Here is an 18,691-nt window from a genome sequence, read left to right as displayed (position 1 = left end):
CCACCCTTTGAAAACAAATAGCGACGCACTCAGATATGATGTTTGTATGCTCTGTATCTACCCAATAAGTTACAGAGGCTAAGCTGTGGCACCAGGACCTCTTGTTCTGCTGATTGTGGCTGTGACAAAGTTCACAAAAGCAGCTTTGTTGGCTGTGCAAAGAATGTCTATTATTGCATGCCTTTTTTCCGGCCTATGTTAGCCAAACAGGTTAACGTGTAAACAGTCTGCTAAGATAGCATCATAACGTCAACAACAATGGTGGCTTTCAAGATCATTACAAAGTGTGCAGTTTTAAGCCAAACTACCATAAAACCATCACTGTTGGAAAAAGCCATTACCAACCAATCAGAGATTATTGAAGTGTATTAAAGTAGAAATGATAACTAGACTTGGTGACATTTGCATGTCAAAGCCTTCACTAGTGCTAGCGGAAGAGAAGCGACTATAGTGAGAGCGCCTCTCACTGTAGTAGCAACACTGTAGTGACGGGGCAACAGCAGCCGATACAGAACCTGTGTAATAGCCCCCCCTTCTCGTTTGTGATCGGTGGCACCATAGGAAAACATTGAATTTGTGACTGCAAGACCCTCGTTCCCAGCCATGTGTGTGTTTGTAATATTTATTTCTTTATTTTTTTAAATTTTTTTTCCTATTATTTCTTTTCAAAATAGGTTAGGAACGAAATAAGCAAATGTATTTGTTAATCCGTACATATGCACCATATGTACCAACTAGCACAAGTCTGTGCACAGAACATGCGATCAATTAAAAAGGGGCCCCCTCACCGTAGTGACTGCCTATCCAAAAAAGGACTAGGATTTCCAAAATCATGACAAGTCAACACGTCGAGAATGCACTAACATCCCTACATAATGCTGTAGGGTTCACATCAATAAAAAAAAGCAATTAAAGTTAGTGCTACGTGTATTCCCGTTTCTTGGAAAAAGAAACGGGAATTTATTGTGCGCTGCCTACACCCAATCATGCATTACCAGCTTGCCCAAACTGCGCACCTGTAAAGTGACATACCTCTCTATGAAATAAAAACAGCGAAAGATGAAAACTGATAGAAGAATAAAAATTTTTACTTAAGCACGTACTTGGTCCAGTGAACAAACTCTATGCATAAGCCTTAGGGAAAGCGCAATATAAAAAACTCTGCACCACTGCCGTAACTAATTAAGCCTTCTCTACAAGAGATGAAGTGCCTAGTTAGTGCTCAAGTGCCTTGCAGCGCCACATAGGTGTGATGAATGGGAGCAACAAAGCAGTCTAAGATGCTCTCATAATACTATTGCAAGAGTGTTTTATAGAGCATCACATTGGCTGTTTTTTCTGGCCCGGACCCGGCTCGAGCCCGAAAGTGCCATGCGCTGGTCTGCCCTAGCCCAGGTCAGTGTTTCAATCTTGGCCCGGCTCAGCCCGGCCCTTCCCATTAGCCCTTCAGCCTGAACGAAGTATGTTACAGTTCTTGGTTATTTACAAGATACCAGCCATACACAAATTTTTTGCTATAGAAAAATATTCGAATATCAGGTGTTTCAGTTGTTGCTGGCAACTTGTAAAAAAGAAAGAAAAAAGGGCATCACCTGTTTATTATGCCTGTGCATTACTGTGCGATATGAACGCCTGTATTACATTTGCCAAATAGTTGTGTGGCTATTACAGCGTAGGCATACGTGACTACTCCTGTACACACAGCTAGTCCTTTCATCTCACTCATAAATCTCAAAGAACCATTGCAAGATACAATGCTAGAATTTGAGAGAATAAAACTGGCTGGAATGTAAACTGAAGTTCACTGGTTTATCAATTTTCTGAATTCCATAATACAATGCTGCTAGAAGCTCTTCCAGCTCTATTGTATACAAACAGGTGGCATGCAATGGTAGCACTCATGTGCAATGATATTGCCATATGGAACAAGGAATTTCTATTGCTTCATTCAGCTTCATTCTAATATCAATTTTTCAGCCAGCAATTCAAGTATCTGTGTTTCGTAATATGGAAGTGAATTTCAGCTCTGTCTACTTCTGATTTAACATTTGGGTTGTTAAAGAGACACTAAAGGCAAATATTTAGTCAATGTGAATTTTGAAAATACTAATTCCACAAACTTTGCAGCAATTGTTTGGTACCATTAAAGAACTGTGTCTAACAGAAAAACTGCACATCATCATCATCATCATCATCATCATCATCATCATCATCATCATCATCAGCCTATTTATGTCCACTGCAGGACAAAGGCCTCCCCCTGCGATCTCCAATTTCCCCTGTCCTGCACCAACCGATTCCAACTAGTACCCACAAATTCCTTAATTTCGTCGCACCACCTAGTCTTCTGTCATCCTCTACTACACTTCCCTTCTCTTGGTACCCATTCTCTCACCCTAATGGTTCAACGGTTATCTAATCTGCGCATTACATGAACTGCCCAGCGCCATTTTTTTCTCTTAATGTCTATTAGAATATCGTCTATACCTGTTTGCTCTCTGATCCAAACCACTCTCTTTCTGTCTCTTAAAGTTATGCCTAGCATTCTTCGTTCCATCGCTCTTTGCGCGGTCCTTAACTTGTTCTCAAGCTTCTTTGTCAGTCTCCAAGTCTCCGCGCCATATGTCAGCACCGGTAAAATGCACTGATTGTACACTTTCCTTTTCAATGATAACGGTAAGCTTCCAGTCAGGAGCTCACGATGTCTGCTGTATGCGATTCAACCCATTTTTATTCTTCTGTGAATTTCTTTCTCATGGTCAGGGTTCCCTGTGATTAGTTGACCTAGGTAAACATACTCTTTCACAGACCGTACTCTTTCACAGACTTTAGAGGCTGACTTGCGATCTTGAACTCTTGTTCCCTTGCCCGGTTATTTATCATTATCTTTGTCTTCTGCATATTGATCTTCAGCCCCACTCTTACACTCTCCCTGTTAAGGTCCTCAATCATCTGTTGTAACTCGTCCACAGTGTAGCTGAATTGAACAATGTCATCGGCAAACCGAAGGTTGCTGAGGTATTCGCCATCAATACTTACTCCTAAACCTTCCCAGTTTAATAGCTTGAATATTTCTTCCAAGCACGCAGTGACTAGCATTGGAGAGATTGTGTCTCCTTGTCTGACCCCTTTCTTTGTAGGTATCTTCCTACTTTTTTTGTGCAGAATTAAGGTGGCTGTGGAATCTCTGTAGATATTTTCCAAGATATTTACGTAGCCGGTCTATACTCCTCTATGACTGCTGGTATCTCTACTGAATCATATGCCTTTTCATAATTTATGAAAGCCATATAGATAAGCTGATTGTACTCTGCGGATTTCTTGATAACTTGAGTAATGACATGGATGTGATCCATTGTAAGGTATCCTTTCCTGAAGCCAGCCTGTTCCCTTGGTTGACTAAAGTCCAATGTTGCACTTATTCTATTGGAGATTATTTTGGTAAATATTTAATATATATATATATACCGTATTTTCGCAATTCTAAGCACCCCCCTCTATTTTCGTGAGAAAATTGGGAAAAAAGTTTGCATGAGAATCTAAGCACCCCCCCTATTTGTTAGGAAGAGCGTGTAGCCAAGGCCACCAAGCGCGTTTGCTCACTCTCATCGAGCCAGAGCCGTTGGAATCCTGAGGTGGCACGGGTCCGCGGCACGGGTCCGCGGCGCAAGTACGCCGTACAGCCGGACCGTACGGCTGCACGGCGAAAGCTGCAGAAAGCGTCCCCATCAACCATGGCAAAGTGGATTTCGGACGCGTGGAAGCGGGTCCAAGTGGACATTGTGGTCAAATCATTTAGGAAGTGCTCGATCCCAAACTACTTCAACAGAACAGAAGACGACCTGCTGTGGGATACCCAGAGCGGCGGTTCAAGCGGTACGACGAACTGGAGTGGCAGTGATAGTAACTGAGCATCCGACACAAGCGGTAGGTTCACTGTCTGCACCGATTTTTCCTTTGAATGTTTGAAAAATAAAATGTTATTTCTCGCACCCGTCTCGTCATGATGTCGCTGCGAAAAGAGGGAGGGGGGGGTCATTCTAGATTTTTCGAATCTAAGCACCCCCCCCCCTCACTTTGGGCATCGCGATCGTGAAAAAAAGGGAGTGCTTAGAATCGAGTAAATACGGTATATATATATATATATATATATATATATATATATATATATATATATATAGTACTTTTATATTTTATATAAAACTGCATATGAAGGGTCCACATACTTATAGCGCAATTAAAATCTCCCGCCCTCGAGCGGAGAGTGGTGACATTGCATATGCCATCACCGCCCTTTACTGCTGTTTGGGAGTAAAATGACACTCGTACGACAGTGCCACGTTTTTTTGTGCAAAATGTAAATGTGTAGCCACGGAGAAACCGAGCCAAGATAGAGCATTGAATTTGCCGATGCACCTGCTCTTGGTCAAGTGGCATGGACTGTTCAGGCATCCCACGACATCACATGCATTCTCTGTTACTTGCAGTTTGTGTGAGTTTCGCGAGCCAACAAAACCAGTGCGGCATTACTCAATAACAAAACTACTGAAACGTGAAAACACAAGTGGCAGAGTCGAATGAAAATGAGACCTATTGACCATCCGCATCATTGTCAAGGATAACATCAATGAGTTTTTTCTAAGACTCGAATAGAACTGGACAAGTAGCATTTTCTTCTGTCTTATAATGCAATACAACGATCTTTTTATTATGATTGATTAAGTACTAGATGCAAATTATAATGAAGAGTGCCTACATCATCGGGCTAGTACTTGAATGTCCCAGGGGAGTCTCAAATCGTGTCCTGCATTTACCTCAATTGCTTGATTACTAAAGCTCTGTTTGCAATATTGACGCCTTAGATGTTCACGAGCATTAATCTACCACTTTAGATTGACTTAATATTTGCCATTAGTGTGCTTTTAAAAAAGCATAGTGCACATACAGCATAGACAACTCAGCTTTTTTTTTTTTTCCGATCAAGTTAGAAGCTAACTGCAACGAAATTTTTAGCCATATAGAAAGCCAAGATTCAGATAGTGTAGATACAGTACAGCCTCAGTGCAAAATTTTACATCAGAAAAATATGTGGATACGTAACGAAACGCTTTCATAATAGATGTATTTGCTACCGAAACTAGAAGAAAAAAAATGCCACCCTTACCCCTCGCTGGAAGTGACACGTTACTAAATTTGCATGACTACTCAGCGTGGCCTCCCAATACTCGGCACCACATCCATCCGGCCGCCCATGGCACGCAGGAACATCTCGGAGGCAATTTAAGTAATTATTTTAATTAAATTCCATGGTTTTGCATGCCAAAAACAGGATCTGATAGTGAAGCACACCATAGTGAGAGACTTCAGATTAATTTCGACCACCTGGAGTTCCCTAACGTGCATCAAAACCTAATTACATGGGTGTTTTTGCATTTTGCCCCCATCAAAATATGGCCGCGGCAGCCGGGATTGAGCCTGGGATCTTGAGCTCTGCAGCGCAACATTTTAGCCACTAAGCTACCTCGACACATACTTTGAGGCAATGTTATATGATTTATATTGTGACACACTGACGAAGAAGATGTTTTAATCATTGTCAGAAGAAGACGATGTTCTGGGCTTCGCGCGCGGTGGAGGTTGTGGGATCCTTATCAAGACGGATTTACGCAGCGGGCGCTCCTTGGCTGCATCTACAATGCCAGCTCAAGCCGAGGATGCTTCGGGCCCGTCGGCACCAACGCCCATTGTCATTCTAGCCAAACCCCACAACCCAGGAACCTTTTCTGGCACCGACAACACTGATGTTGAAGACTGGCTTCAACTACATGAGCGGGTGAGCGCCAGCAACCACTAGAACCAGACCATCATGTTCGCGAATCTGATATTTTACCTCGTGGGCACGGCACGCATCTGGTTTCAGACCCACAAGGAGGAACTTACCAGCTGGGACATTTGTAAACAGAAACTCAAAGATTTGTTTGGCAAGCCAGTTGGACGTCAACACGCTGCCCAAAAAAATCTCGCTTCGCGTGTCCAGACGTGCACAGAATCCTATCTCACTTACATCCAGGACATGCTCGCTCTGTGCCGCAAAAAGATGCTCCGCCAAAATTGGCGGAGTGGACCAGAACTCTGCATGACGTATTTCCTTTACCACGTTTGTCTGCTGGGAGGCGCCACCAGTCACGACTCGCAAAGAAGCAAAAGCTGCTGCACGCTTGGCGAGATATCCATTCCGCACTTTTAAAAAAAAAACAGGTGAACGGCGCTGAAGAGACAAGTGACCGCTGCGGCGGTGCTGGGAGCAAACAGCAGAAGGAAATGACAACACGCAAGGTATCCAGCATAACTCGGTGATAGAACTTCCGCTTCCGCCTTGCTCTGGCGGTGCAGGTTGTGTTCCACTCACAGATCTGGAGGTGTTGCTCTACGCCAGAGTCGAGTGCTCGCTCGTGGAGTCCGTCGGCTGCTCCGACTCCGCCATTGGAATTCAACATAAAGTTGCACATGTCATTAAGGGCATAGCAGATGATGCCTTCCATCTCCTTGTCTTCAAGAATTCTTCCACTGTGCAAGCCATCATTACCGAATGCCGGCGGTTTGAAGCCAAGAGTCACCGCATTGCCCAGCCATTTCCCCGCCTTCCCAACACGCCTGCTACGTCCACCTGCGAAGACCTCCGCAGGCCGCCCACACCCAATCGCTCTGATGACATCCTCCATGTCATCCGACGTGAAATAGAAGCCGCATCTCCTGTCCCGACCCCAACCCATGGCCCCGACAATTGCCAGGCGACCGTCTCATTGATACAGTCCGTCGTGCGCCAAGAATTGGCCAACGTTGGCTTGACCAACGTCTGCTCAGTTAATCGGCCTGACTACACTCCGTCCAGCACTGTCATACGCACCTGCAGCCTGAATGCCCCAACGCGGTATCGCAACCCGGCCGAATGGCGTACTCCAGACGACAGGCCTATATGCTTCACTTGTGGCCGTATCGACCATATTTCACGTCACTGCCGGTCTTCGTGGAATTCGACCCCCTGGTCCTACCACCCATCCCACGGCCCTCATGCTGCTCCCCAGTTCGCCCCGCAAACGCAGCCAGCAAATTCTGGCGACACTTCTCGTCCTACCCGCTCTAGCTGCTCTACTTCGCCACGTCGCCGCTTCTCCCAATCACCCCCATCTCGCCGATCACCGTCCCCTAGTTCCTTCTGGCGCACCCTTCCGGAAAACTAACGGGTGCAGCACCTGGAGGTGATGCTGCCAAACCGACCGGACGCAAAAATACTCTTTTGACCTTGCCCACACATTGGAACTTCATTAACGCGAACGTGGATGGTGTACCTGTCACGGCTCTGATTGACACTGGCGCTCACGCATCTGTGATGAATCCTCAGCTTTGGAATCGTCTCAAGAAAGTCCTCACTCCTGCCCCTTCGCCTGTGGTCCAAGTCATCGACACTGGAACACCAGCCGCCATTATTGGCATGTGTCCGGCTCGCGTGAGTGTCGCTGGACATCATACTTCTGTTTTATTTTATGTACTAGAGCACTGCCCTCACGACCTCATCCTGGGCCTTGACTTTCGGTCGACACATTCCGCTTTGATAGACTGTTCTGCTGGTGCTGTGCAACTCGCTCTATCTGCTGCTATTGACCCTCCTGATAGTGCTCCGATACGGTTATGTTCCACAGAGCATATTTGCCTCCCTCACCGTGCCGTTACCTACATAGGCATCTCCCCCGTTCCACCTGTCCCAGACGGTGACTACATCGTATCTCCTAATCCGGATGTCCTGCTCTCGCATAACGTCGTTTTCCCTCACACCATCGTTACCATTTTGGACAACACATCCTGCCTTCCGCTTGCGAACTTTGCACTCTGTACACAAGTACTCCCGCGCGGAATATTCCTGGCGCAAATAATGTCAGCCAGAGAGTACCACATTTCGGCTTTAACTTGTGACAGCTCGTCGTGTTCAACGTTTGCTTCGCCCCCTGTCCCTTCAGATTTGAATACCCTAACAAAAATGATTGCTCCCCACCTTCCTCCCCAGCGTGCTCAAGAACTACTTTGCCTCCTTGCCTCATACTGGGACATATACGACCTTGGAGAACGCCCTCTAGGACAAACATCTGTCGTAAAACATTGAATAAACACCGGTGATGTGAGCCCGATCCACCGGCGACCCTACCGCGTCTCGCCTACTGAGCGACATATCATCCAACACGAAGTTGACAAGATGCTTTCACGAGACATCAGCGAACCTTCTTGCAGCCCATGGGCATCCCCTGTTGTACTAGTTAAAAAGAAGGACAACAGTTGGCAATTTTGCGTCGATTATCAACACCTCAACAAGGTAACAAAGAAAGACGTCTATTCGCTACCACGCATTGACGATGCCCTGGATTGCCTGCATGGAGCACAATATTTTTCGTCCATCGACCTTCGCTCCGGCTACTGGCAAATTGCCGTCGATGACATGGACCGCGAGAAGACAGCTTTTATTACTCCCGATGGCCTGTATCAGTTCAAAGTGATGCCTTTCGGTTTATGTAATGCCCCGGCCACATATGAACCAATGATGGAAGCCCTCCTACACAGTTTCAAGTGGTCCATCTGCCTCTGTTACCTGGACGACATGATCATTTTTTCTCCGACTTTTGCGACACACCTCGAGCGCTTGTCGACGATCCTATGTTTTTCGTCAGGCGGGGCTACAACTAAATTCGTCCAAGTGCCACTTTGGTCGTCGTGAAATTTCTGCGCTTGGGCATCTCGTTGATTCTTCTGGTGTACGCCCTGATCACGATAAAATACGGGCAGTCAAAGACTTTCCCGTGCCAACATGTGCCAAGGATGTTCGCAGCTTCTTGGGCCTTTGCTCCTACTTCCGTCGGTTTGTCCGAAATTTTGCAAACGTTGCGCACCCTCTCAATCAGCTCCTCAAGAAAGACGCTGCATTCATTTGGGGCCCTGAGCAAGCTGGTGCTTTCACTGAGCAGATTGGGCTGCTTACGTCCCCACCCATTCTCGCTCACTTTGACGCCTCAGCTCCAACAGAAGTCCGTACCGATGCCAGTGGCCACGGTATTGGAGCTATCTTGGCAGAGAAACAACAAGGGCGAGAACGTGTTATTGCCTACGCCAGCCGCCTTCTTTTCTCTGCGGGGAGCAATTATTCTATCACCGAACGCGAGTGTCTGGCTCTCGTTTGGGCAGTGGGTAAATTCCATGCCTATTTATACGGCCGCCAATTCACAGTCATCACTGATCACCATGCTCTGTGTTGGCTTTCGTGCCTCAAGGATCCTTCAGGGCGCCTTGGCCGCTGGGCTCTGCGCCTCCAAGAATACAACTATTCCATTGTGTACAAGACCGGCCGCTTACATCAAGATGCGGACTGCTTGTCGCGCCATCCTGTCGACCCTCCTGACGTTTCTGCAGCCGGCATACCTGTCACCGTTCTCTCTCTGGCTGCTTTTCGCGACATTGGAGCCGAACAACGTTGGGACCCCTCCTTGCTCAACGGCTCACTTCAACAATGCCCGAGCCTTCCCTTCGCATGTTTGAACTTCAAGATGGTATATTGTACCGCTCCAACATGTGTCCGGACGGCCCTGCCCGACTCTTTGTCGTGCCTGAGCATCTGCGTCAGACTGTTCTTGCCCAGCTTCATGATGTACCGACTGCAGGTCACCTTGGCGTGTCACGGACTTATGACCGCGTTTGTCGGCGCTTCTTTTGGCCTGGTCTATACCGTGACATCTGCCGTTATGTCGCTGCGTGTGATCTCTGTCAACGACGCAAAAAGCCGACCACAGTCCCTGCTGGTCGCCTTCAACCACTTGACGTACCATCAGAACCATTCTTCCGTGTAGGTGTTGATCTTTTAGGCCCTTTCCCTACGTCTGCTTCGGGAAACAAGTGGATTGCTGTAGCAATAGACTACGCCACCCGATATGCAATCACACGGGCTCTTCCGACATGCTGTGCAACCGATGTCGCCGACTTCCTCCTAGAAAACGTCATCCTTCACCACGGCGCCCCTCGACAGCTCCTCACCGACCGAGGCCGCTACTTTCTTTCTAAAGTTGTCAATGACATTCTACACTCGTGCGCAACTAAACACAAACTTGCTACTGCTTACCATCCACAAACGAACGGTCTAACAGAGCGCCTTAACCACACCCTTACTGACATGCTGTCCATGTATGTCTCCGATGACCATCGCGACTGGGACGTTGTGCTGCCGTTCGTTCCTTTCGCCTATAATTCGTCTCGCCATGATACCGCAGGCTTCTCTCCATTCTTCCTCTTGTTTGGCCGTGACCCTACGTTACCTTTCGACACCATTCTGCCTGCTAGTCTGAATTCCACATCCGAGTATGCCCGTGAAGCCATCCTCAAAGCACAATAAGCACGCCACATTGCTCGACGTCAACTTGTGGAGTCGCAGGTGAATCAGCGGCGCTTATATGACGCCCGCCATCGTGATGTCCATTACACACCGGGCGCCCTGGTTCTCCTTTGGTCACCGTCGCGACGCGTTGGCCTCTCGGAGAAGTTACTTTCACGCTACTCCAGCCCTTACAGTGTCTTGCGTCAAGTAACTGACGTCACGTACGAAATCGCCCCTCTTGAGCCAACCGTGGCTCCGCATCGCTCCGACGTGGTCCACGTCGCGCATCTTAAGTTGTATCACTCGCCCGCCTCCTAACCAGCACCGAGCCGGTGCTTCAACCGCTGCGGGTCATGTGACACGCTGATGAAGAAGATGTTTTAATCATCGTCGGAAGAAGACGATGTTCTGGGCTTCGCGCGGGGGCTACCATCTTGTGAGCTGATATAATTATTGTAAATATTCTGTAAATACACGTCTGACTGTTTTTAACCCCGTAACATTTTCATAGCCGTTAACCAGCAGGTGCACACATCATCTGCTTAGGCACTATTAAAAGCAGTGCTGTGTGTTAGGCGTGTTGGTATACGAACTTGAACAATGTTTTAGCACCAAGGACGAAAGAGAGAAGTAGACACCACGATGTGCATCTTGGTGTCAATGTCTCCTTTTTGTCCTTGTCTACTGGTGCTACAATGTCATCGAATCTATTAAAAGGCTGCTGACAACAAGATTAAACAATTGCCAGCCCTGCAGCTTTGCCAAGATTGCTTCAGACTATAGTATAGCTACACATTTATAACCAATTTAGTCAAAGTGAAATTCCGCTGTTATTGGCTTTTAAGATGTTATACTTCTTCATTCATGCTAATTCCCTGTGAACCCATGTACTGCCAGAAAGAATCAATACAAGTCAATGAACATGATTGACATGCTATTTAACATTAAAAACATTGTTCAAAAGAAAAATTCAGTGAAATATAGATTTTCTTTCTGTGTTATGTTTTATTTACAACACCTCCGTCAAGAACATTGCAAGGTTTTGCAGTGTTCATGTTAGTTTGGAGTATTTATCTAAGGATAGTTAAATGTCTGAATTAAATTATGTTAAACTAATTATGCAGGAAACAATGCCACATTATTCAACTTGCTTGAACAAAAATGAAGAAATTAAATTAAAACCAGTAGCAAGTTGCACTATGCTTTAGGACACAACAAAATTTGTGGACATATATTTCAGAATTTATTTGCTACTGCATTAATGAATTATTTCATTGCTCTAACAAAGTATCTAAAATGTGTTCGATATTTATTCTTGCATTACTATCTCCACAGGTAAGGCAGTACTTTTATTTAAGACCGCCAGAAGTCTAAATATTCCTTGTGCAGAAACAAAAGATCCTCCAACAACTCTTTTTTAAGCTTGTCTTCTGCTCTTGAAAAATGTAACCTGTTTCACGGAAATTACTTTCACTACTTGTGCTTGTGGCTGTTATTATGAAAAATAATTTAGCCAAGTGAAGACAGTCTAGGGAGCCTTTTTTCTGAGCCTTCCACTACTCAATCTGGTGTCTCATCTCTTCAACACCATAGCAATGAAATATATATAACTTCATGCTGTCTAGCAAATATCTGTCTAGCACTGCTGTCCGTCCCCTTCTTATGTGTATTCTGTTTGGTGCCCATGACACTATGATAAATCTAATTCATCGTCTACATTTCAATATGGGGAAATGAAAAAAAAAAAAAAACACGCTTGGTTACTTATACTTAAGTACCCATTAAAGAGCCCCAAGTGGTAAAAATTAATCCAAGGTTCCGCACTAAAGGTGTTTGCAAAAGAATCCAATATGGACAATATGTGCAAGTGCCATACAGATACACAGATAAAGCATGCTGCCACGAGTCGCGTGCCATAATGATAGCTCTGAAACGATCATCCGGCATGTGAGTTACGGCGGTGAAAAATATTTCTTGATTGGCCTTTGCTGCCTTGACGGCCACTGCATGCCGCTCCAACCCGAGATAAGACAACATGGAGAAAGCATGCTTTTTTACACTGGCAACAATTATAGTCGCAGGCTTAAAGTTCTTCAAAACAGCCTTTAATGCCTTCCCGGCAAAAAAATCAAGCTCGTTAGTGTTTGTGCAGTCATTTAGAGAAAAGCAGACAGTGAGGCCGCTCATACATCTGCTAGACAAGTTGTTGGCTACTCAAGGTAACATATGTACAGTCCACCACACCACCAGCTTTACACACTGCTGTATGGGTGCCGTTTAGAAAGTCCCACTTTCTTGTGCCACAGCTTAAATAGGCCAAACTAGTTCAGGGAACATTTCAGTTTGCTCTCACTTATCAGCTCTCATTTACCCAGCTCTCATTTATCAAATCACTGTCGCTCATGTGACAGCTTGCCAGATTTCACAAGCACTTCCATTCTTAAGGGGCACAACCATGAAATTTCTTGAGTGAGCCAGCCATGTATCACTCTAGCTGAACAGTTTGATTTTCTAGACAACACTTAACTGCACTACGGCCATATGACCGCCGAATTTGTCACCACACTTTTGACAGTTTTTTCCCCTTTTTTTCCCGTTGTTGTTAACTTGTATATTTATCCGACACATGTTCCTAATAAATCATCAGTTGAGAGACAGCACTCGTGTTATCCCTATTTTTTTGTCTCAGTCTTTTAGAACTGAAAATCATGATCCTGCATTGCTGTAGGCCGGCAGATGCCACTGACCCAAAATTCTGCAATGTCAGCAACTTTTACAGTTGACAGTTTTACGAAGTTGCAAATACGATGACTCTGCCTAATACAGGCCCAACTGAAGCATGTGCCTGACCTGAGCCCGAAGCGCCTAGCCCTGAGCCTGGCATGGAGCCACATAAAAACTTCCTCACTCGACCCGGGCCCGGGCTTTCAGTTCAGCCCGCACAGTTCACAAGCACGTTAGTTTCTCAAAGTGTGCAGTAGCATCGCTACTTTGACTGGTATGTTGCTCCCTTTCATTACACCATGCTATCTGCCTATTTGCTCCTCTTAATAAAATACACGGATAAAGGGAGCATTATATACATGAAAGTTGTTACACCATTGAAATTGTGATTTACAACTAAATACAGAGAATAACAATTGAAGTAAGTTCAAGTAGACATGGGAGGGAGTTTTAAAACAGCGCACAACCCCACACCCTCTGTGTAACCAAGCCCCGCGCCCTACTAGTCCTCTTTTGTACTCCTTTTACATTCTTTTGCACACATATTTGCATTTTTTCTTACACCCTGCAGTTTGCGTCCCCTTACTTTGGGTGCGCAAAACCTAAAATTCCAAAATTTGCTCAATACGCCTTTTTTACAAAAGCAGGCAGATTGTAGCGATAAGTAAAAAAAATCTATAGTATATTTTTATTCTCCTTGTGCAGAGTAAAGAGGTTTCCTTGCAAAATAAAGAAGAAATATTCTAGCACCTATTGGATTCAGAAAAAAATAACAGTGCTCCAGACCATAAACTAAATGTAGGCAAACAAAGCTAATGACTGTAATGAAAATGGTAATGAACATTCTTGACAGCAAGCCAGGTGTTATATTTTATAACAGTCCTTAATGTGCCTAAGACTGCATTTTACTTGATGACCGTACGACCACAAGGATAGCACCTGTGGTGGGTAGCGGTACACCTTCATAGATACCTACCTTTGCGTGGAGGAACTTTCTTGCCAGCTCCGTCAGGTGGACTGCTGGATGAGCAGAGGCTCACTTCATCAACATCAACATGGTCATCCATTAGGCGCCGCTTCACTCGCTGTCGACTTTTGACACTAGAAGCAATGCTTGAATCATGGCCCCAACCAGCAGAGCCCTCCCCAGGCTGGACCCCATTCTGCGAGTTTCCCTCACTGGCACTTTCCTCTGCTGGAGCCTCTGCTGATGGTGCAGGGCAGCTGTTCTCCTTGCCCGTTTCAGGTGCAGTTGCCTCCCCATCCATAGAAGTCCCACTTTCGTCTGAGCCGGCCTTGCGGTGACGCCGTTTGCGCCGAGAGACACTCAGGTATAGACCATAGGTGCCTCCACGAAAGAACCTTTTCCTGTGCTTCTTGTGGGTCTCACAAGCGGCAGGAAAGGATTTCCTCGCCGTATTCACCCGTACCAGGGCCACCTGCTGTGCTTCTCCAGGAGCACTCATTTTGGCCCGTGCTGGCGCCTCTTCCGCTCCCCCACCGTTGCTGCCGCCTTTGCGGGCTCGGCCTCCACCCATGCTGCAGCAGGCACCTGTACAGTAGCATAGCACTCTGTTGCTGAGGCCACTTCCTCTATTACTCCTCTGGCCCAAAAAACAAAACCTTTTGGCACTTACGTCAAACTTCATTGCACTGCTCGTGCAGAAATAGAAACAAAACTCTTTTCCCTCACTTAACCTAGTAAAACTACCCCCCCCCCAATGCTCAATATATATTACAACACTCTATACAAAACAACTGTATTTAAATAAGTGATTTACTCAGAAATGTAATAATTATCCAAGTCTGTTAATATGGTGACGAAAATAAAGGGCCAGTTACAGAAGGTTATGGCTGCATTAAAGAAAATACAGCTTAGTGACAAGAAAAATTCATTAAGCCATTAGTACCAGCAAAGCAATGCAGATGGCTTATAACATTATAAACAATTTAAAATAAGTGTTGTGGTTTCTTAAATCTCTTTTCAGAAGCACAAATAATTTTCAGGCCATTACAGCTAAGGTGTCACAATTACATGTGTACAAGTATGGTAGAAATCATTAGGATAACTTTTACTGTCATAACACAGCAAATACAAGCCATGACATTAAAGAACATGCTACAATGCAGCACCACAACTCATGATTAAACCAGACTGCGATTTTTAATAAATAGCTTGCGGTTTATAAGTTCTGCAAGTTTTGAGCAACGAGGAATCACACAGAGCTCAGATATTCACAATCACATAAGCTACAAAGTGAGCACATTTGTTTTTTCAAAGCATTTGGGCCTGTTCATTTCATTTAAATTTGTAAACAAGAATGAGAAGTAAAATTTATTCTTGCAATACCACAGAAACAATGAACTGTGTAGTCAAATCCCTATCTTCTGGACCTTGTATGCTCTGCCCTGTAACAGGTGTTTACTTCAGTAGCTTCCCTGATTCAAACGTTTCAGCTACCATTGAGGCAACACTTATTGCCAGCTGTATGTAACCAATAACCTTATATAAAAATATTTGCAATGTTCTTCCTAATGCATAGCACACCTCTAATACACAAATACCAGCATGATGAAACTTTTGTGCTTATACATGCATAAAAGTAGACCCAATATACAGTTCAGTGGTTTTCCTGGCATGCCTCGGAATACAGTAAAATAAAATAATACAATATCAGGTATCAACCAAGCAATGCCCTTAAGAAAACAGGCGACATAAACCTTTCAAGAAGTGAAAACATAAAGGAAGATACCAAAAAAATAACTTTAAAGAACATAAGAAAAGCAACACTGGCACACCAATTATAAGAGACTCGGAAATATTGCTGCAACAACCAAACTTCCTTGTCTACTTCTATTCCCGTTTTGGATGCAACAATTTACAAGCAAGTCAGCTGCTGGGGAAAAGCAAGAGGAATGCATAGCTAGGATCTGCCTTCACCCCCCCCACCCCCCCACCACCACCACCACCACCACTTTTTTTTTTTTTTTCCCATAAACCAACCTTGAAATTTGATGTCGGAGTTTAGTTCTCCTGTACTTGTTGTACAAAGCCTGCAAAATAGGCCATTACATTTTTTAACTCTAACCAATGAAAGTAAGAATGAGCTAATGGGCACCAGATGGCATTATCACGTAGTTTTGAAATTTATCCAAAAATAAGTCTATTGACAAGAGTTTTTGGTTGCAAAGCGGCTTTCCATGGCAGCCAACTTCACCAAAATTTGCAATTTGTTCATCAAATAGACATGCATATTTATTTACACTAAATTTCACTCCAAGATAGGAGTTCGCAAACACTGATTTTTGAGACCGAATCGAATAGTGTCACAAGCGAAACCAATATCAAATACTTTTATGATAATGAAAAGTTGTTATCCCAATTAATATAAAACAATGTTCCTATCCCAGTATTCTTAAGGTTAGCAAGTTTCTGTCGTTACACAAAGCAGTGTTTATTAAAAGCATAAACGGAGTTTTAGGAGCAAACAAGTAGTTTCTTTGCATGCACAGGGGGCTTCAGAGAATGCGAATGATGGAAGTATGGCTACCTAAGTGACGTAGCCTGCCCCATTATGCAGTTCTCATGTTTTATGTCTACACTATGCCCGCAGGGATGAAAATTTACCGCATTTTTCCTCCTATTTTATGTTTATTTGGTCGCAGTTGATGTTTTCAAACACTGAAATGTATTAGTAAAATATTCGCATTTACAAATAGTGACTGTTCGATTCAAAGACCAAATCGAATAGGACACTGTTTGATTCGTTATTCGACGGTTTCAAAAATTCACAAACCTCTACTCCAAGACAACAGACAGAGTGCCGAGATAGCACCTGTCCGAGCCTGACGATAGACAGTTCTGGGTTACAGAACACAGAAGGCTTATGTTCCACTTGTGTATGCAAACTGCTTCGGTCCCAGCAAAACCCAAGTAGACTCTGGGTTCTTATGCATGCAAGCCCACTTGCGTCTTTTAATCTAAAACTTTCTAATGGTAGTAGCAGGTATCCATGAAAACGTGCTTTACTTCTAGTGGGAAAAGCAGTAACAACACAATCATAATTCCTGTTCATTTATCTTGCAATACAATGCTGCAAGTTCGTTTGACTTCAAGATATTGCAATACGATACGCACAAATCCAAGTGAAAGTCCACACTGTCAAAACCACAACATCAAAATCCGAGGGGATCAGAAACTTCATACAGAGCGCAGGAATTATGTACATTTAGTAGTATGTCTACACAGTAAGTTCACTGTGGAGCAGCCTATCATTTGCATTTGTTACTTGCTGCGCTTACGTCGAGTGAGAAACTCGCAATAAAGGCAACACACCTCCGGGACGCTCACTCGACGTTCACTCAGCCAAAGCACGGATCTGTCATGCACGTTTACAGACAACATCAATGGAAGCAAGCACTATCTTTTAGGCGAACTATATTAATCTAATGCCTCGTTACGTGCAATACGCGGCAATTTATGTGAAGGTCATCCGGCTCTTGTTACATATACGCTCGAACAGCAAAGGAAGCAAGCGCGATCGTTTCGACGCGCTATACTAATGCCACACTACGTGCAATACGCGGCAATTTTATGCAGGTCATGCGGCGCCCGTTATAAATATGTTCGGGCAAACGCAAAGGAAGCAAGCACGACTTTTTACGCGCGTCAAATTAATCTAATGCCTCACACCATGCAATACGCGGCAATTTCATGCAGGTCATGCGGCTTCTATTATAAATATGCCTTATCTTAATGTTAACAAGATAACCATTACGCTATCTTTAAAAATAAAGCTGTTCAGGGCTCACACACAGATTAAACGTAAATTAACACACGTTGGAAAACGATTTGTTTTACGCTGATAAGGTTTTAGGGAGGCGCGGAATTCCCGCGCTCCACGTTAAATACATAACTGCTGTTTTGTAACATGCCTGCCATAAACAATATTCCAGAGAATAAGGTCTAACATTTTGTTCTTCTAAATAGCTACGCCAAAGACTGCCAAGCGCACCAGAATTGATTTCAGTTTTCGAGCCGGCCACCGGTTAACTCGCCGCGTCGTCCAAAGCAAACCAAAGTAGCTTGCAGTTCGCAGCGAAAGCCGCTGGTAGCGCTTGGCTTGACCATGAATGCAGTGTTACGAACTGCGGTTATTGCTTGGGGACTAGATGCGTCCAAATCCTGCGCACAGCGATCGCTGATCTCGAACGCAATGCTTTTGCAGATGCGTTTTGCCAAAAACTATGCAGAGGCTTAAAACAATCCATACTGTCACAGCAATGATTCATAACAGAGCGCACTTATTTGGGGGCACAGGCACAACCTGTTTCACCTCTTTTTATTTTAACTTAAATGAAGAATCTCGAAACCCCAGAAAAATAACAAGCCTCAGAGCACTCAACCAGTTTCGGTATCGTATCCTACGAAGTCTGTCCCTGATTTTCGCGTCAGTGGTGTATGCGTGATGTCATGACAGAAGGCAGCCAATAAATACACACTCTAAAAGAATTTAGTACCTCACGTAGCTTAGAGGAAGCAAAGAGGAAGTTTTAGCT

At 44.6% G+C, this 18,691-nt stretch overlaps 1 protein-coding gene across 1 annotated transcript in view; it reads right to left on the bottom strand.

The window, feature by feature from the left end:
- G9a (histone-lysine N-methyltransferase G9a) overlaps positions 1-18,250 on the bottom strand; it is a 187,259-nt gene extending 169,009 nt beyond the window's left edge. The window contains exons 1-2 of the mRNA XM_050191012.3: positions 18,148-18,250; positions 14,109-14,684 (exon numbers count right to left, since the gene is read on the bottom strand). Of these exons, the coding sequence (XP_050046969.1) occupies positions 14,109-14,670 (562 nt within the window). The 5' untranslated portion in view covers positions 14,671-14,684; positions 18,148-18,250. The remainder of the gene's footprint in view (positions 1-14,108; positions 14,685-18,147) is intronic.
- Between the last annotated feature and the right edge of the window lie 441 nt (positions 18,251-18,691).

The sequence above is a fragment of the Dermacentor andersoni genome, chromosome 1, assembly GCF_023375885.2.
Source record: "Dermacentor andersoni chromosome 1, qqDerAnde1_hic_scaffold, whole genome shotgun sequence".
Taxonomy (NCBI): domain Eukaryota; kingdom Metazoa; phylum Arthropoda; class Arachnida; order Ixodida; family Ixodidae; genus Dermacentor; species Dermacentor andersoni.
The sequence above is the reverse complement of the archived record's forward strand: the minus strand, read 5'-3'. Positions and strand labels throughout refer to the sequence as shown.